This window comes from Pleurodeles waltl, chromosome 4_1 (genome assembly GCF_031143425.1).
Source record: "Pleurodeles waltl isolate 20211129_DDA chromosome 4_1, aPleWal1.hap1.20221129, whole genome shotgun sequence".
Lineage (NCBI taxonomy): Eukaryota > Metazoa > Chordata > Amphibia > Caudata > Salamandridae > Pleurodeles > Pleurodeles waltl.
The window spans coordinates 886,507,147-886,525,682 of record NC_090442.1 but is presented as its reverse complement, the minus strand read 5'-3'; the positions used below and the strand labels follow the sequence as shown (position 1 = coordinate 886,525,682).

Below are 18,536 nucleotides of genomic sequence, written 5' to 3'. Positions count from 1 at the left end.
GACTGCCTTCAAAACATTGTTGGACAGCCCATCTCTTCCAATTACACTGGAAGTTTTGAGTGCCTATGCACTCAGTGCCTTTTGTTTGGAAATTGTGTTATATAGATTTATTTTGTTGTGTTGTAATGTGTATATATATATATGTTTTAGCGATGTCCATTGTGTCAACATTTCATAATATATTTTTTTTGTAGGAGAACTGTGACAACATTTATTTGTGTACACCAAGTGTGATTGCAAAAAAAGAATACATTTCCCAGTGATCAATTAATGTTTTCACTGGCAAGGTGAATAGTTTTGTAATTTTTCCTATTTGATACCACTTATATATTAGTTTTATCTTACAGCCCAGGTGTAGTGGGGTTACGAGGGCTTTCTCCTATTGTTTTTGACACTGCAGTGGTAGGACAGCAAGCAGGCTTGGTGGGGCAAGGTACTCAGGAGCTCAGGCTACGTACAGCCTGCCGGCCTTCCTTCCAGTGGCTGTCTTACCGCCATGTTTCAATCACTTCTCCATCACATAGTTGTTTCTGTGTTCGGATTATGTAACCAGAGCCAATATGCATTTCTTATGTTTATCATTTTGCATTTAAAATAATCAAGGTGCAAAGAAAATGGTCCCTGTAAAGCCACTTTTGTTTCCTGGAGCTAGATTTGAACTATTTCCAGTATTTATAATAGAGTGAAATAAGAATGTTGACCCCATTCTCGTCTGCCTATGAATAGCCAAAGGTAAGGACAAGGTTGCTGGCCCCAAAACAGGAAGTTGTTAACAACATTGTGCTGAGGTTTGCCTCAATTCCCTTCCAGCCAGGGTTTTGTGTGAATGACCTGATGGTGGTGTACAGAGTTGTATAACGAGCTGATGCTTGCCAGTATCAACTTCTGTTTGTTAAAGCTTTGCTGTCTGACTATTTGAGGGTAGTGAGCTCAACTATAGAAATTACAACAAAACTGCCACCCAACATTTAACATTAGTGTAAATTATCCAAAATTGATATACATATTATTTCGAGCCACAAAATAATGAGAATAAAAATGTATTAAATCACTCACTTTTATATTATTCACTAGCAATGCTACATGTATATTAACTTCTCTAACATAACCTTGATAGTAATGAATGTTGCTCAATTGTAAAATATAACATCAATCCCGCCCCCCTTCCTCCTTTGTTTTCCTAGCGCCCTGAAGAAGGTGGTTCTGCATTTTGGTTTACACCGAAACATGCGGTGGTGCTCTTTTGAATGGAATGTAGACCAGGAAACCTCACCACCCATACTTAAATTAAGAAATCTATACTGCATAGCTCCTGAACTCTAATGAGAGAAATATTAGGTTTTATGGGAAATTATTTCATTTTGTTTATTATAAAATAATTTTTTTTTTGAATTATGCAGTTTATCTGATGTGACTATGGAATCAGAGAAATCTATTCATTGATATGGAGTTATTAAGAGGATGTTTTCTCAGTATTTTTAGTTTCGTAGGGGATGGTAGTGTTTCACTTCTGGTCCTAGATATAGATCGGGTATTACTGGTCTGTGCATTGGGTGTTCAATGAATGTAGTATGAGTGAGATTGTTGTGAGTTTATAGTGAGTATGAGAACGAATGAGGTTCCGGGCGCAACACTATTACAGTATGTCATTTTTCTTTGATGTTATATTTTCTTATTGAGCTAAAGTAATTAATTATTATCAAGGTTATGTTGGAGAAGATAATATACATGTATCATTGCTGGTGAACAATATAAAAGTGAGGGATTTAAAAAACTTTTATTCTCATTATTTAGTGGCTCAAAATAATAGTATGTATATCAATTTTGGATGACTTACGTAAATGTTAAATGTTGGGTAGCCATTTTGTTGTTATTTCTATAGTCAGATCCCCTGGTATTGCCAGCCAACACATTATTTGCAGGGACCCTCTGTTGTTTAGAGTAGGGAGCTCAACTAGCCTCTGATAGCCAGACAGCAAACCTTCAACGGAATATTTATTTTTACTCTATCTTGGGTACTGAAAATAGTTAAACTCGTACAGCGTCTGCATCTGACACTATTCAGCAGCCAGCTCAAAGCCCACTTAAGACAAAACGATCTCAGGCTTGCTGCAGTGCAAATGTACCTCATCAGTCAGTGTGTGAAACACAGCAGGACACCCACACCTGGGATGTCCTTTGAAATGTACACATTTTCCAGAAATTACAGCGAGACTTGTGTGATTTAGGTGTGCTCTGGGAGGTATACCGTCTGACCTCGAATACTATTACATTCGACACGAAAAAACGTGAAAAATGAAAAAACAAGTATTGCAGTGTGAGGTCTGTCCTGTGCTGGACTTCCGTCACGGTGGCCCACAAGTTGAAATAGAGAAGGGCACCTGCAACTGCTACGTTCTGAAAAGGTGACTGGAACTGATCAGTCTGCTCTTTTGACAGAAACGCTCCTTACTTTAAAATGAATCAATTTGAATTACTTGCCAGTGAGATGGTGGTAGCAGATGAGATGCTATCAGACACTGCCTCCGGAAGGGGCCTTCGCCTACTCGGTACATACCTATCTGTCGGACAGTTTCATTAGCAACACAAACGGATGACGGATGGATGTGCTGAAACTTTTCAAACACTCACCCCCAAGTCACAGATATGGGTTAAATCCATTGTTAAAGGTAGCCTGGCTGATGAGGGGTGATATCCCAAAATCGGTCCTTGGATGATTGTTTCTGGTCCAGGGAGAACTTGGCCTGGCAGTTCGGGCTGGACTGTTCCTATAGGGAGCAGGGTCGAGACTGATTTGCATATGGCTCGGTCCAAACTGGGGTGACATGGTGAGCAAAAGAACGATAAATTAAACCCAGATCTGTGACTGGGGGTGAATGTTTCAAAAGTTTCAGCACTCTGTCCATCATCCTTTTGTGTTCGACAGTTTCATTGACCTTCCAAGTCTTGATGTTTACTGCACCCTGTGCAGACTGGCACTGTCCAGTGTGGTCCACTGAACCGGTAAGAGAGAATTCACCAGAAGAAAGGAATTTGTATCCTTTAGGATTACGGTGCCTCTCTGATGTATCTACAAGATGAAGCTGGGTCATGTACAAATTTGTTGGAGACCACCTGGCCATTTAGTGTTTTTAGCAAAATTGCTGCCCGCAAGTCATCCTTACTGTAGATTGCAGTGCAGGTGCTCTCCATTCCTGGCTGCCAACCTGTGCTTTCCTTGCATTATTTAGAAAGTGGGGCACACATGCTTCGAGCTCTTGTCACTTTACCAGGAGAGGCCGCACAGTGCTGAAAATATAGCATAGCGAGTCCACCTCCACATATAGTCAACCAGGCCAAAAGTCTGAAGTATGTTGGCCCCAGTGGGAGAACAACATACTTACATAGGCAAAATCAAATTTCTGTACCCCTCACTTGGCTGAGAGTGTGTTTACTTAGCAACGAGTGATACTCTTCACACATGGGTGCATTGTGACTCCTAACTGCAGGGATGAGATGTAAAAGCAAAAAAAAGATAAATGGGGTTCATATCTAATTTTTAGTTTTCTATTACATTACATTTTTGATAAAAGTGAGATGCCAGTTTACTGAAGGAGACCATCCTCAAATCAGGAAGTCTCAACACAATACAGAGCAGATTTAAAATAGCTAGTGAGATGGAAATAGTTTTGATCAATGACATAACATGAGGCGCCAAGAGGCCTATCATATAAATAGATTAGTTAAGGAATTCTGACTTTTCAGACATGCATAGGTAATTATTTATTTTTTCCTCCAGTGAGAGAAACATTTTGTATTTGGTTCGAGAGCTGTAATTATAATCGATGGCGTCCGTACAGCAAGTCTACACTACAGTTTTGTCCTTTTACAGGGAGTGCAGAATTATTAGGCAAGTTGTATTTTTGAGGATTAATTTTATTATTGAACAACAACCATGTTCTCAATGAACCCAAAAAACTCATTAATATCAAAGCTGAATATTTTTGGAAGTAGTTTTTAGTTTGTTTTTAGTTTTAGCTATGTTAGGGGGATATCTGTGTGTGCAGGTGACTATTACTGTGCATAATTATTAGGCAACTTAACAAAAAAAATATATATACCCATTTCAATTATTTATTATTACCAGTGAAACCAATATAACATCTCAACATTCACAAATATACATTTCTGACATTCAAAAACAAAACAAAACCAAATCAGTGACCAATATAGCCACCTTTCTTTGCAAGGACACTCAAAAGCCTGCCATCCATGGATTCTGTCAGTGTTTTGATCTGTTCACCATCAACATTGCGTGCAGCAGCAACCACAGCCTCCCAGACACTGTTCAGAGAGGTGTACTGTTTTCCCTCCTTGTAAATCTCACATTTGATGATGGACCACAGGTTCGCAATGGGGTTCAGATCAGGTGAACAAGGAGGCCATGTCATTAGATTTCCTTCTTTTATACCCTTTCTTGCCAGCCACGCTGTGGAGTACTTGGACGCGTGTGATGGAGCATTGTCCTGCATAAAAATCATGTTTTTCTTGAAGGATGCAGACTTCTTCCTGTACCACTGCTTGAAGAAGGTGTCTTCCAGGAACTGGCAGTAGGACTGGGAGTTGAGCTTGACTCCATCCTCAGCCCGAAAAGGCCCCACAAGCTCATCTTTGATGATACCAGCCCAAACCAGTACTCCACCTCCACCTTGCTGGCGTCTGAGTCGGACTGGAGCTCTCTGCCCTTTACCAATCCAGCCACGGGCCCATCCATCTGGCCCATCAAGACTCACTCTCATTTCATCAGTCCATAAAACCTTAGAAAAATCAGTCTTGAGATATTTATTGGCCCAGTCTTGACGTTTCAGCTTGTGTGTCTTGTTCAGTGGTGGTCGTCTTTCAGCCTTTCTTACCTTGGCCATGTCTCTGAGTATTGCACACCTTGTGCTTTTGGGCACTCCAGTGATGTTGCAGCTCTGAAATATGGCCAAACTGGTGGCAAGTGGCATCGTGGCAGCTGCACGCTTGACTTTTCTCAGTTCATGGGCAGTTATTTTGCGCCTTGGTTTTTCCACACGCTTCTTGCGACCCTGTTGACTATTTTGAATGAAACGCTTGATTGTTCGATGATCACGCTTCAGAAGCTTTGCAATTTTAAGAGTGCTGCATCCCTCTGCAAGATATCTCACTATTTTTGACTTTTCGGAGCCTGTCAAGTCCTTCTTTTGACCCATTTTGCCAAAGGAAAGGAAGTTGCCTAATAATTATGCACACCTGATATAGGGTGTTGATGTCATTAGACCACACCCCTTCTCATTACAGAGATGCACATCACCTAATATGCTTAATTGGTAGTAGGCTTTCGAGCCTATACAGCTTGGAGTAAGACAACATGCATAAAGAGGATGATGTGGTCAAAATACTAATTTGCCTAATAATTCTGCACTCCCTGTAATTAAGCTTCACTTTAAACTTTCCATATGATGATGCTAGTGCAGAATGTGGCAGCCGTTAAGCTGTTTATTATCCAAAGAAACGTTATCCTCATGTGTATTGCTGTATCCATTTCTGATTTGAGCTTTATTGCATGTAACTAAAGGTATGCCGGTTTAGAGCTTAGTGTGGCCAATTTAATCCTCCGTCCGTTCGAGGAAGATGTAAATGAGGATGAACTCTGAATGTGTGATAACATATAGAAGAAACATCTTAATCCTTATGATACAGAAACACATCACTTTCTTAATATTATGTTGTGTGGATATAAAGTTCCATGTAGTTGCTGTTGGCTATATTGAATGACGTTTTCTCTCTGCGCTTTGTGTAATCTATAAGTTGTTTGATAAAATATTGTGTATTTGCTGCTTTCTTTTTTTTCTAAGCTTCTACAGAAGCTAAAGAACAGTTCCACGTGCTTGAAATTGCACTTAAATCATTAAGTTTGAAAACCTGACCTGCGATCAGAATTTAAAAAATCGAGGCTTCAAATCTTCTGTTAGGAAGGCGTTTATCAAAACATTGCCCAATGCATGTAAGGGTTCTAACAATGTTGGACTTCCAGATAAAAAAAAGTCTCTGGTCAACCATTTTAGAGAGAGTAATGATCCTGCATAAAAGACATATTTTTAGGTCAATCTAGTCAACTTCAGATACTTTGAGTCAAGTTGAAAAGTAAATCATATTGCTAGAAATGGTCACATCAGAATGCAAAATCGTGCTCTAAAAATATTGCTTTCGGCAAAAAGGAGTGAAAATCTTACCAGAGCGAAGTAAGTAGACTAGTTTCAGACTAAGGCCACAAACTCTAAAGAAAATGAAGAGATGATTTGTGACAACAGGTTTGGCTACCAGCACCACTCCTTGAATCAGTAAGTACAATAATGGCCATTGCTGTACAGATGTGCCTAATTGTGTTTTCCATTCAGTGGCCTGCACAGAGTTGGAGATAACAAGGCCGGCCTAATGGAAAATACACAACCTAGCACCTGGAACGGAAAGCTCAGTGGAATGTCCTCATGAAACTGATCCTCTTACTGCCAGTCCAGGATGAAACAAGCATTGGCAATTCTCACTGGTCTGGGCTTACTGTGCTAAAGCATACCGTTTTAGCAGATTAAAGCAAACCACAGAGAAGGCAATCATCAGGAGTGGGCAGATAGAGTGACAGGTATAAAGTAGTCCCTCGTGTGGTTCAATGCAAGTAATAGCATTAGCTAAGAGATGACTGTTTCCAAGGGCTGAGCCAATATGTGCTTGACAAAATCTGAAGCAAATGGCTGAAAAAGGCTGGTCGAAGAAAGCCAATAGTTGAGGTGGAACCAAAGCAAATTAAATGTATAATGTTATCAATAGATCTGTGTGACAGCTGTGCTGCCAAAACTCAGACCTAAAAAGAACAATGGACAGTAGATGTAAAACAGTCTTGCAGTACTACCACAATACTAATGCATTCATTTATAAATCAATTTGTCAAGAAAAATACTGAATTAAAGCCATCAGCAGAGAAATATGGTGTCAACCGGGAGATTGCAGATTATCACATCTAACGTGGTGTACTAATGTAGCACTCGCATCTGCACCCTCTACATTCCTTCCTGCCAAAAAAGTATGAGACCCCCCCCACACACATGCACACACTTGTTAGCAGATGGGGTAAAACCATTTACATGCTTTCATGTCCTTGCATGTTCGACATATGAAAGTAATGTTATGGCATGTATATAGCAAGCCTGGCAGGCCCCCCACTAGTTACTATGTGCATGCATTTATCCCTACTTGAAGTCACTATGTCACTTTTATTGGCACCCACTCAAGTGTAAGGCACATGTCTGTGATAAACTGAGATAATCAGGCCAAATGCTTGAACTTGATTAGGAAGTTTGGCATCCCTTTGTAGCCTAAATGAACATTCCTGATAAATGTCAGCTTGCACCTTGTCAGCAGCAGATGATGAGACCATGAGTGAGGGTTGTCATTAGGACACAAAGAACAATTCACTTGTTTTGGAAGAAAGTGAGCAACATATGCTGTTTACTGGCTCTTAAGGCAGCTAATAGTGGATGCTACCATCAACTTCTCACCACACATACTTTTGCCAGAAAACTTGCTGACCGTGAACCTCCACAAAACCAAGCCATAATCTGGTTACAATGGAAACGTTTGGAAAGACATACCTGGAATACAGAAAATGCATTAATGGCATACTGATGACATATGGTACCCTATACAAGAACTAAATAACCATTACAATAACTAGACGTGAATTATGCTTCCATACAGAGATATCTACACGTAAACATCACCATTGTTTCTGGCCTCTTGTCCCTTCAAGATCGCTTTGATGTGACAATCACTACTTGAGGACTTTGAGACTTTAACAGTGTAACTTTCACTTGAGCAAACTGAGAGTGGCACTTGCTCCACTGCATTAGCATCTTATATCTTCTCTATTGGATAGTGCAGATGCTGGTTGGGAAACCATGATCTCGTTCATGCCTGCCCCTCACACTCAGTACACATGCAGCAAAGTAATCTCTGCTTTTGCTGATGTTTGTGTTCTGCTCTCCTCATGTTCCCACAGACTGCCACACTGGTGAAGCTGTTTGGGAGCTGTTAGTCTTGTGGATTGTAGCAGATGCGAGGATCCAGAACTCAAAAGGAGCAGATGGATTTTCAAGCCCAGCGTCATCAACTGTGGATAGGAATGTGAGTGACCCTGAAGATGGATAGGAATGTGAGTGACCCTGAAGATGGATAGGAATGTGAGTGACCCTGAAGATGGATAGGAATGTGAGTGACCCTGAACATCAAATGTCTTCTCTCCTGCAGCTCAAAGCAAGTAATAGTAGCCCCCTTGAGAACAGCAGTAAATAAGATTATCTTCATTGTGGCTTCAGCCAGGATATCCCAGGTTCTATCCAATGTCTTCAGCTCAGCACACATGTACCAGAGCATTAAGTTCAAAGTGTGTGTCTGCATCAGCAGGTTAGGCAGACTCGCACACGATGCTGGGGCTAACTCGGTACACCAGTGCAGGTCAGAAGGACAGGTACTAGTTCATCATGTAAAGTTAGGATGCACTGGTAGAGTTTTGAAGAAACATGAAAGAGCTGCTGTATACAGAGTTCGAATCAAGCCTGAGAGGGAACATCGTCACGATTTAATGCACACCTGGTCATTATTATAATTGTTTTTATTATTTATCTCTTGCAGAGCTCACAATTTATGGATAGAGTCTCATAGTGCTTGATTGTGAAAACAGAGGGAACTCGAGGAACTAGGTGTAATTATCTGGACAATTCCTTGAGTGAATATACAGGTTTTAAGGTCTTTTTGATATTTAAACAGATTGTGTTCTTTCATCACCTAGTAAGGAGTTCTACAGGTGAGGGCTCTGAAAGCAAAACGCTCTGCCTCCCGGATTCTGTAGATTGAATTATGGGGCTGTAAAGAATGGGGTTTGGCAGACCTTAATTCTCGGCCGAGTGGTGCTTGTTGAATTTATTAGCCAGGAAAGTGAAGAGGGAGTAGCATTAGGTGTTATTCATTAGGCATGCTGTTTGAAATGGATCCATTTTTTGACTGGTAGCCAGTGGAAAAAACAAATCGGACTGAAGATTACCAGTACAGTGGCACTGAGAGAGGCTAAGGTAGACAGAATTGCCAAAGTCCTGTGATAAAAGCATTAGCACTGCAACTCTATGGTGTATAGAAAGGAATGGAAATATTTTCTTCAGGGATGTCGGTCGGAGGAGACAGGTTTTTGCCACCGCAGGTCTGTGGCTTTAAAGATAATTTCAAGTCTAGGATAAATCCTAGTTTACTGGCCGCGTTCACTTGTTTGTGAGGGTGGCCTAAAGTTGTAGGCCACAGAGATGTATACCGTTTATTGATTTTGTTATAAATGGGGTGGGTTTCCGTTTTACCAGGGTTCAATTTTAGGACATTTCTTTGCATCCAGACTTAAGTCACTATTAACACTATGGACAGGTGAATGGGACAGTTGCTGGTAAACTTGGGAGACAGCAAACCAGATGGGTTTTTGTATCGCACACATATGCTCAGTGTACTTTGTCAGTTGTCCAGCCAGCATACTCCTCTTTCATATCTGGGTGGCATGAATCTTTGGACACCATCTGTTGTCAAGGTGCCCGACAGTTAAAAAAACCAATGCTGTCTGTATCATTAATAGTCGAACACAAAAGTTGTTGAGAGGAATGCCTGCAAATAGTCTAAACCACTTGCAATCACTGATGTGAGGCATAGTGGGGGCTAGACATCGGGATCCCCAATAACCTCCTCAGACCCCGTTTTTCCCAAGTTGCAGGGTACTTACGTCCCCATAGCCCGCAATACCTGCGCCATAAGTCAAAACGGGGATACACTGTATATTTCAAGCAATGGATGTATTATTTTTCCACCGTTTTGTTGCAAAGTTAAAGATACACCCGTTGCTTGGCAAAATCGAGTTTTCATCTGAGGAACATGGCAAGATTGTGGACATGGGAACCAAATACAATTATTTCCAATACAGGACGCCCTCTCTGTATATATTTGTTGCCTTGTTTGCATGTCTTCTTTGACATGATGTTTCTTCACACGCATGCAGTTATTGAAAATGGTTTCAGCAGATAACTTCTGTCAACAGAGTTGTGATAGTAGCAGAGTCTATAGGGTCATGGGGGATAGGAGTGGCTTGCTTTCACTGCCTCCCAGTGCCCATAGATCAAAAAATAGTATCTCTTATTCTAGATTCTCGACATTTTGGGGTAGCTGAGCTGCATTCCATCATGTCAGCAGCTTTCCATGACATGTGCCACCCACATTCTTGGTTAATCTTTCCATTCAGATGCCTCCTACTTTCCTCATCCTGGTGTTTTTACAGCAGCCTATTTGTAGCTTTCATTTTTCACCTATTGTGTAACATATTATTCTATAAAACGATGAAACATTTTGTTTAAGTGAAATGCTTGGTCGTAACTGCTAAGAACTGACATGGCGAAAGGCTTACAGTTTTTTTCTGAACAAACCGTGTAGCTTGAAATGTTTGGGGGGGAGGGGTGGTTCTTGTGAACCACTATCCAGCTAGCAACTTGTGAAGTGAGTCGCAGTAGACAAATTACTAGGCGAAAAACATTTCCTCCTTACGTAGTGTGCAGCAATCCCTTCTCTGCATTTTAGGCATAATTTGCTGAACATGTGTCAGATGCAGCCCCTTTTGGTTTCATAAAATCTAGTTTAAAAAAAAATAGTCCTTTTTATTTTCTTTGCTTGGGATCAGACTGGTTCTTGTACTGCCTTGCCTGGGCTTAGACTTGCGTGCTTAGCTTATTTTCCTTGGTTCAGGTTGGCCTTCCACTAAGCCTACTTGGGCTGTCTTTCATGCACCCAGTCTTGAACTGAGGTCGGTCTTTCACGCTCAATTTGGTGTTCCACTTGTCTTGCTTGGGCTCATGCTGGTCTTCCATTTTATCAGCTCAGCCTCAGTTTGGTCTTCTATTTGAGTTGCCTGGACTCAAGCTGGCCTTCTATTTGACTTGTTTGGGTTCTGGTTGGCCTTTCATTTGAACTGCTCGAGGCTCTGAAGATGGCTTGAAAGCTGTAGGGTCTGTTCATACCTGAGTGTCAGAGTATGCCAAACCATTCAGACTGTCGAGCCTTTGATCGTTTTAAGGAAGATAAAATAAGCCACTTTTTTGTTGTGTAATATTAATTGTGAACAACATACATAATGGAAAATCTCTATAGAATGCTGAAAAGTGAATACCATAAGATCATTGTTTGTAATGCGATCCAATTTCCTGGTCTTTTTTTGTCAATGAGATGTAAAGTTACATTGGGTTGGAAGGTCAGTACTCAAGTTATTTACTCCTATATCAATAATTATTTCTCCAGTGCATGCAATTTTATCTGAATCAATACGAGAATGCATTTTAACACACATTTGTTTTATTTTTAGGCTATCTGGGTTGTATCTTTTTGGGCCTCTGTTTTCTTGGGATTAGACTACGGATTGCTTGTTGCCGTGGGTTTTGCAATCATGACTGTCGTTTACAGAACGCAAAGGTTAGATTTATGATCTTTACTTCCCAATCTTTTGATGCAAAACTGTATTTAATTTAACCATGCAGAGTGTCATTACCTAATGCTCATCTTCTGTAATTGGTGGTTTGAGAGCACTTTACTTCTATCCAATACTTTGTTGCAAGGTGCAAACAGCTAACAACCAGCTAAAGATAGTTTTGTCCAAAATGTGATTTCTTGCAGCTTAAACCAACACATCTTCATGCTGGGAGTTTCTCTTGTTCGCTTAATGTTGTACAATAATTATGAATTAGTGCAAAGTCGGATAAAATTCAGTGACACCAACCTTTAAGTCTTATCTGTAAAACCTCAAGAAGCGTAATCTGTTTTGTGTTTAGTATGATCCCTCTTTTCCTAAAAGCTCTGGAGGTTTGTTGCAGATTGATTCACTACGTGGTAGGCTGTTCCTAAATTCTTCACTCTCCAGACACACTATATCCTGCTCCACACATCATTCCCTGCTCCTGAACAGCACAAAGCTCTGGTCCTCACCACAGCACTTAGATCTGCACTACTCCATCCTTCTCCCTGCCATATTCCTTTGCTCCTGCATCAATTACCTGTGGTTTCACATGCGGCAAAGTAACATATTGAATCAGTTTGCCCCTTGACCATTGGCACATCTCATAAGGCAAGGAAACATGAGGACAAAAGGTTTTTTTCCGTAAATACTTCAAGACAATTAAACATTGGAATTAATGTATTTTTCGCTGTTGGTACAAGGGTTACAAGTTAAGGAACTAAAATACTTTGCTTTAATGGAACCCTATTGAGAGGTCTTTGTTCACAATTCCAAAGTGACCAGCATCAATAAGTACTACGTTTGGTAAGCTTTCAAAAAAGTTCATACTAGTTCTCAATAGGGTCCTTTTCCCATAATTGATAAAGTTTTTGGGTGGGTTCCTGAGACAATTAGTAAAAAATAACATGAGTGAAGAACTCCACAAGAACTGTACACTTTTGATGTTACATTTGTTATCACTGTATAGGGGTTAGACTGTGAAAGTGTCAAAAATCACGTCTAAAATGGACATCTAAACATCTGAGTTCTTAAGGCAGGCTAAGAGACAGTTATAAGTTTTGCCCACCCCCATAGTGCAGCCATGGCTTCGGACCAGAGGTGATCCTTCTGGACCTCGTAAGCAATGTTAGTGGCTCGATTACTCATAAGAATGTTCATTCGGTTGTACACATTTCAGTGACTAATTAGCATTTTAAAAAACGTTACAAGTTCACTTAAAAAAAAAAAAAGGTTACTTGGACGGTATAGTTAGGATCAGAATTTATATGCACAAAACCATAGGAATACAGCTGTGAGAGTTATTTCAAGGAACTATAAGTCATGCCCTAAGGCACACATTTTTTTCAGATCAATATTTGTACTGCAGATGTTGCAATTATATTATCAATGATGTCATAGAAGATGTAATTACTGATGTAATATGTGGGTGAATTAACAGTGCATAATTAACAGTGCATGGCGAGGGCACAAAGAGAAATTACCCTTGTTTGGAGGAGATTGAACTCATGGTAGTCTGGTCGTATTCTCCACAATGGGATTCATGTTACCAGTAAAAAGACAATTGAGGAACAATTACATTGTCAAATTTACAGACACTCAAGGTTAATGGAGAGATTACCTCTGGATCCTTTACTCAGCTGTAGTGTGGAATATGGACTATATAGTTACCCAGTGAAAAAGCACTTACTAATAAGCTAGTAGAAAGTTCACCAGTTGGGTAGACATTTTACGCCAATCTGTGACGGCTTCTTGGATAAATAAGCAGGTCAAGATGCGTTCTGGTACCAACGCTCATCTTACACAAATAATACCTGAACCCATGCGCTAGTTACTTTAGGGCACGAGTTATAGTTACTTGCAATAACTAACTATTACAGCGGAATTTCTGTGCATGTAAATTCAGAGACTAACTATAACACCCCTGTAACTTTTGTTTTTTCAGTGAATACATACATATATGTATTTGTATATACATATATATAGATATATATATATGTTCGATGGCATGTGTAGCTGCAGATACACATGCTGTGCACATCCTGCCATCTGGTGTTGGGCTCGGAGTGTTACAAGTTGTTTTTCTTCGAAGAAGTCTTTTTTCTCCATTGCGCATGGACGTCGACTCCATCTTAGATTGTTTTTTTTCCGCCATCTGGTTCGGACATGTTCCTTTTCGCTCCGTGTTTCGGGTCGGAAAGTTAGTTAGAATCTCAGAAAAATCGTCGGTATTGTTTGCGTTCGGTATCGGGTTAGTTACAACAGATCGACACCGAATTAAGAAGAGCTCCGGTGGCCCTTCGGGTTTTTTTTTTCCATCCCCGTTGGGGCCTGGTCGGCCCGGCCACGTGTCTCTTCAAGGCTGATGGAACGGACCCCATTCCGCTTCTGTCCAAAATGCCATAATAAGCATCCATATACAGATCAACATCTGGTCTGTAACTTGTGTTTGTCACCAGAACACAAGGAGGATACTTGTGAGGCCTGTCAAGCGTTTCAGTCCAGGAAGACACTCAGGGACCGAAGAGTAAGAAGACTGCAAATGGCATCAGCGCCGACAGGACAAGAGCGTTTCGAGGAGGAGGAAGAAACATTCTCCACCCAGGAGTCGGACTCTGAGGAGATTGATCCCGAGGTAACGCCTAAAACCGTGAGTAAGACGTCGAAACCAAGAACTCACGAGAAAAGCGCTAAAACCCAGGGTACGCCACCGCCAACAGGCCATGGCTTAACCCGAAAAGTAGGTGACCGTTCATCGGCACCGAAAAAGGGCGAGCTGGTGTCGAAGTCATCCGACTCCGGTCGAGATACCGGCACACAGCAATCTCGGTCCCGAGATAGTGGCTCAGAGAAGATTCGGCACCGAGACAGCGTCACTGAAACAGGTCGGCACCGAGAGAGCACGACGCCGAAAGTAAAAAAGGGTTCGTCGCAGCCGAAAAAAGCAGCCTAAAAGGTTTCGGTACCGAAATATCTGGCCTCGGAACCGAAAACAAGTTCCTACACTGAGAATCAAGGACTGTCCACACAAATGAAGACACATACATTCGGACAGGAATTACAAGCAATAGAGCCAGATCACACACAAAGACGGCTCTTTATTCAAAAAGATACAGGGAAGATCAGCACTCTTCCTCCAGTCAAAATGAAACGCAAACTTGCCTTCCAAGACAAGGGCAAACAGCCACACGCAAAGGTGGCTAAACAAGTAACAGCGCCACCATCCCCACATCACTCTCCGCAACCATCACCGGTAGCCACTCCACCAATGATGCAATCCCCAACTCATACAGGAATGAGTCAAGATGACCCTGACGCATGGGATCTTTATGACGCACCAGTGTCAGATAATAGTCCAGAATGCTATCCAGCTAAACCATCGCCACCAGAGGATAGTACAGGCTACGCACAGGTTGTGTCAAGAGCAGCGGCATTTCATAATGTCAGCCTTCATTCAGAGCCCATTGAAGACGACTTTCTTTTTAATACACTGTCGTCCACACACAGCCAATATCAGAATCTTCCTATGCTACCCGGAATGCTAAAACACTCCAAACAAGTGTTTGAGGAGCCTGTTAAAGGGAGAGCCATTACTCCAAGAGTAGATAAAAAATATAAACCGCCACCAACAGACCCAGTGTACATTACACAACAGCTAACACCAGACTCTGTTGTAGTGGGAGCAGCGCACAAAAGAGCCAACTCTCATACTTCAGGAGATGCACCACCTCCAGATAAAGAAAATCGAAAATTCAATGCTGCAGGCAAAAGGGTGGCGGCACAGGCAGCAAACCAGTGGCGTATTGCAAATTCGCAAGCTTTGCTAGCCAGATATGATAGGGCCCATTGGGATGAGATGCAACACCTTATTGAACATTTACCCAAGGAGTTTCAAAAAAGAGCGCAGCAAGTAGTAGAAGAAGGACAGGGTATCTCCAATAATCAGATACGGTCAGCAATGGATGCTGCAGACACAGCTGCTAGAACTGTCAACACAGCAGTAACAATAAGGAGACATGCATGGCTGCGTACATCAGGATTTAAACCAGAGATACAGCAAGCTGTGCTGAATATGCCATTCAACGGACAGCAGTTGTTTGGGCCGGAGGTGGACACTGCAATCGAAAAACTTAAGAAAGACACTGACACGGCCAAAGCCATGGGCGCACTCTACTCCCCACAGAGCAGAGGCACATTTCGAAAGACACAATTTCGAGGGGGGTTTTGAGGGCAAACCACAGAAGCCACAACCTCACAAACAAAGCCCACTTACCAGAGCCAGTATCAGCGGGGAGGTTTTCGGGGACAATATAGAGGGGGCCAGTTTCAAAGGAATAGAGGAAAGTTCCAAAGTCCCAAAACTCCTCCAAACAAGCAGTGACTTCAAGGTCACAAATCCCCAACACATAACACCTGTGGGGGAGAGACTAACCAAGTTTTACAAACATTGGGAGGAAATAACAACAGACACTTGGGTCTTAGCAATTATCCAGCATGGTTATTGCATAGAATTTCTCAAATTCCCTCCAAACATCCCACCGAAAACACACAATATGTCAAAACAACATATAGATCTTCTAGGACTAGAAGTTCAGGCATTGCTACAAAAAGAAGCAATAGAGTTAGTACCAAAACAACAAATAAACACAGGAGTTTACTCCCTGTACTTTCTGATACCCAAAAAAGACAAGAGTCTGAGACCTATACTAGATCTCAGAACATTAAATACCTACATCAAATCAGATCACTTTCACATGGTTACATTACAAGATGTAATCCCACTGCTCAAACAACAAGACTACATGACAACACTAGACCTAAAGGATGCATATTTCCATATACCAATACATCCTTCACACAGAAAGTACCTAAGGTTTGTATTTCAAGGGATACATTACCAATTCAAAGTGTTGCCATTCGGAATAACAACTGCACCAAGAGTTTTTACAAAATGCCTAGCAGTAGTAGCTGCACATATCAGAAGGCAGCAAATACATGTGTTCCCGTACCTAGACGATTGGTTAATCAAAACCAACACGCTAAGACGGTGTTCACAACACACAAAATATGTCATAGAAATCCTCCACAAACTAGGTTTCTCAATCAACTACACAAAGTCACACCTTCTGCCGTGTCAAACACAGCAATACTTAGGCGCAACAATCAACACAGCAAAAGGGATTGCCACTCCAAGTCCACAAAGAGTTCACACATTTCACAATGTGATACAGACCATGTATCCAAATCAAAAGATACAAGTCAAACTGGTGATGAAACTACTAGGCATGATGTCTTCATGCATAGCCATTGTCCCAAACGCAAGGTTGCACATGCGGCCCTTACAACAGTGCCTAGCATCACAATGGTCACAAGCACAGGGTCAGCTTCTAGATCTGGTGTTGATAGACCGCCAAACATACATCTCGTTTCAATGGTGGAACAGTATAAATTTAAACCAAGGGCGGCCTTTCCAAGACCCAGTGCCACAATACGTAATAACAACAGATGCTTCCATGATAGGGTGGGGAGCACACCTCAATCAACACAGCATACAAGGACAATGGGACATACAGCAAAAACAGTTTCACATAAATCACTTAGAACTGTTAGCGGTATTTCTAGCGCTCAAAGCATTTCAACCCATAATAAGACACAAACACATTCTTGTCAAAACAGACAACATGACAACAATGTATTACCTAAACAAACAGGGAGGCACACACTCGACACAGTTGTGTCTCCTAACACAGAAAATATGGCATTGGGCGATTCACAACCACATTCGCCTAATAGCACAATTTATTCCAGGAATTCAGAACCAGTTAGCAGACAATCTCTCTCAGGATCACCAACAGATCCACGAATGGGAGATTCACCCCCAAATACTAAACACTTACTTCCAAATGTGGGGAACACCACAAATAGATCTATTTGCAACAAAGGAAAACTCAAAATGCCAAAACTTCGCATCCAGGTACCCACAAGATCAGTCTCAGGGCAATGCGTTATGGATGAGCTGGTCAGGGATATTTGCTTACGCTTTTCCCCCTCTCCAACTCCTTCCATATCTAGTAAACAAATTGAGTCAAAACAAACTCAAACTCATACTAATAGCACCAACATGGGCAAGACAACCTTGGTACACAACACTACTAGACCTCTCAGTAGTACCTCATGTCAAACTACCAAACAGACCAGATCTGTTAACACAACACAAACAACAGATCAGACATCCAAATCCAGCATTGCTGAATCTAGCAATTTGGCTCCTGAAATCCTAGAATTCGGACACTTAGACCTCACACAAGAATGTATGGAGGTCATAAGACAAGCTAGGAAACCTACCACTAGACACTGCTATGCAAATAAGTGGAAAAGATTTGTTTATTACTGCCATAATAATCAAATTCAACCCTTACACGCATCTGCCAAAGATATAGTAGGATACTTACTACAATTGCAAAAGTCAAAGCTAGCTTTCTCTTCAATAAAGATACATCTGACCGCAATTTCAGCCTACCTGCAAATTACGCACTCAACTTCATTATTTAGGATACCAGTCATAAAAGCATTTATGGAAGGCCTAAAAAGAATTATACCACCACCAGTTCCTTCATGGAACCTCAACATTGTCTTAAAACGACTCATGGGTCCACCTTTTGAGCCCATGCACTCTTGTGAAATGCAATACTTAACATGGAAAGTTGCATTTTTGATTGCCATCACATCTCTAAGAAGAGTGAGTGAAATTCAAGCATTTACCATACAAGAACCATTTATTCAAAACACAAGCATAAAGTAGTTCTACGGACTCAACCAGAAAAAAAGGTGCTACCATTGCCTTTCTAGGAAATATTCCAATGAACGAAATATGTAAGGCAGCAACATGGTCTACGCCTCATACATTTACCAAACACTACTGTGTAGATGTGTTAACGGCACAATAAGCCACAGTAGG

General features: G+C 41.3%; 1 protein-coding gene across 1 annotated transcript in view; it reads left to right on the top strand.

Annotated features, from left to right (window-relative positions):
- Positions 1–18,536, top strand: part of SLC26A5 (solute carrier family 26 member 5) — a 365,888-nt gene that overhangs the window by 298,114 nt on the left and 49,238 nt on the right. Inside the window, exon 13 of the mRNA XM_069229639.1 lies at positions 11,435–11,541. Coding sequence (XP_069085740.1) covers positions 11,435–11,541 — 107 coding nt within the window. The remainder of the gene's footprint in view (positions 1–11,434; positions 11,542–18,536) is intronic.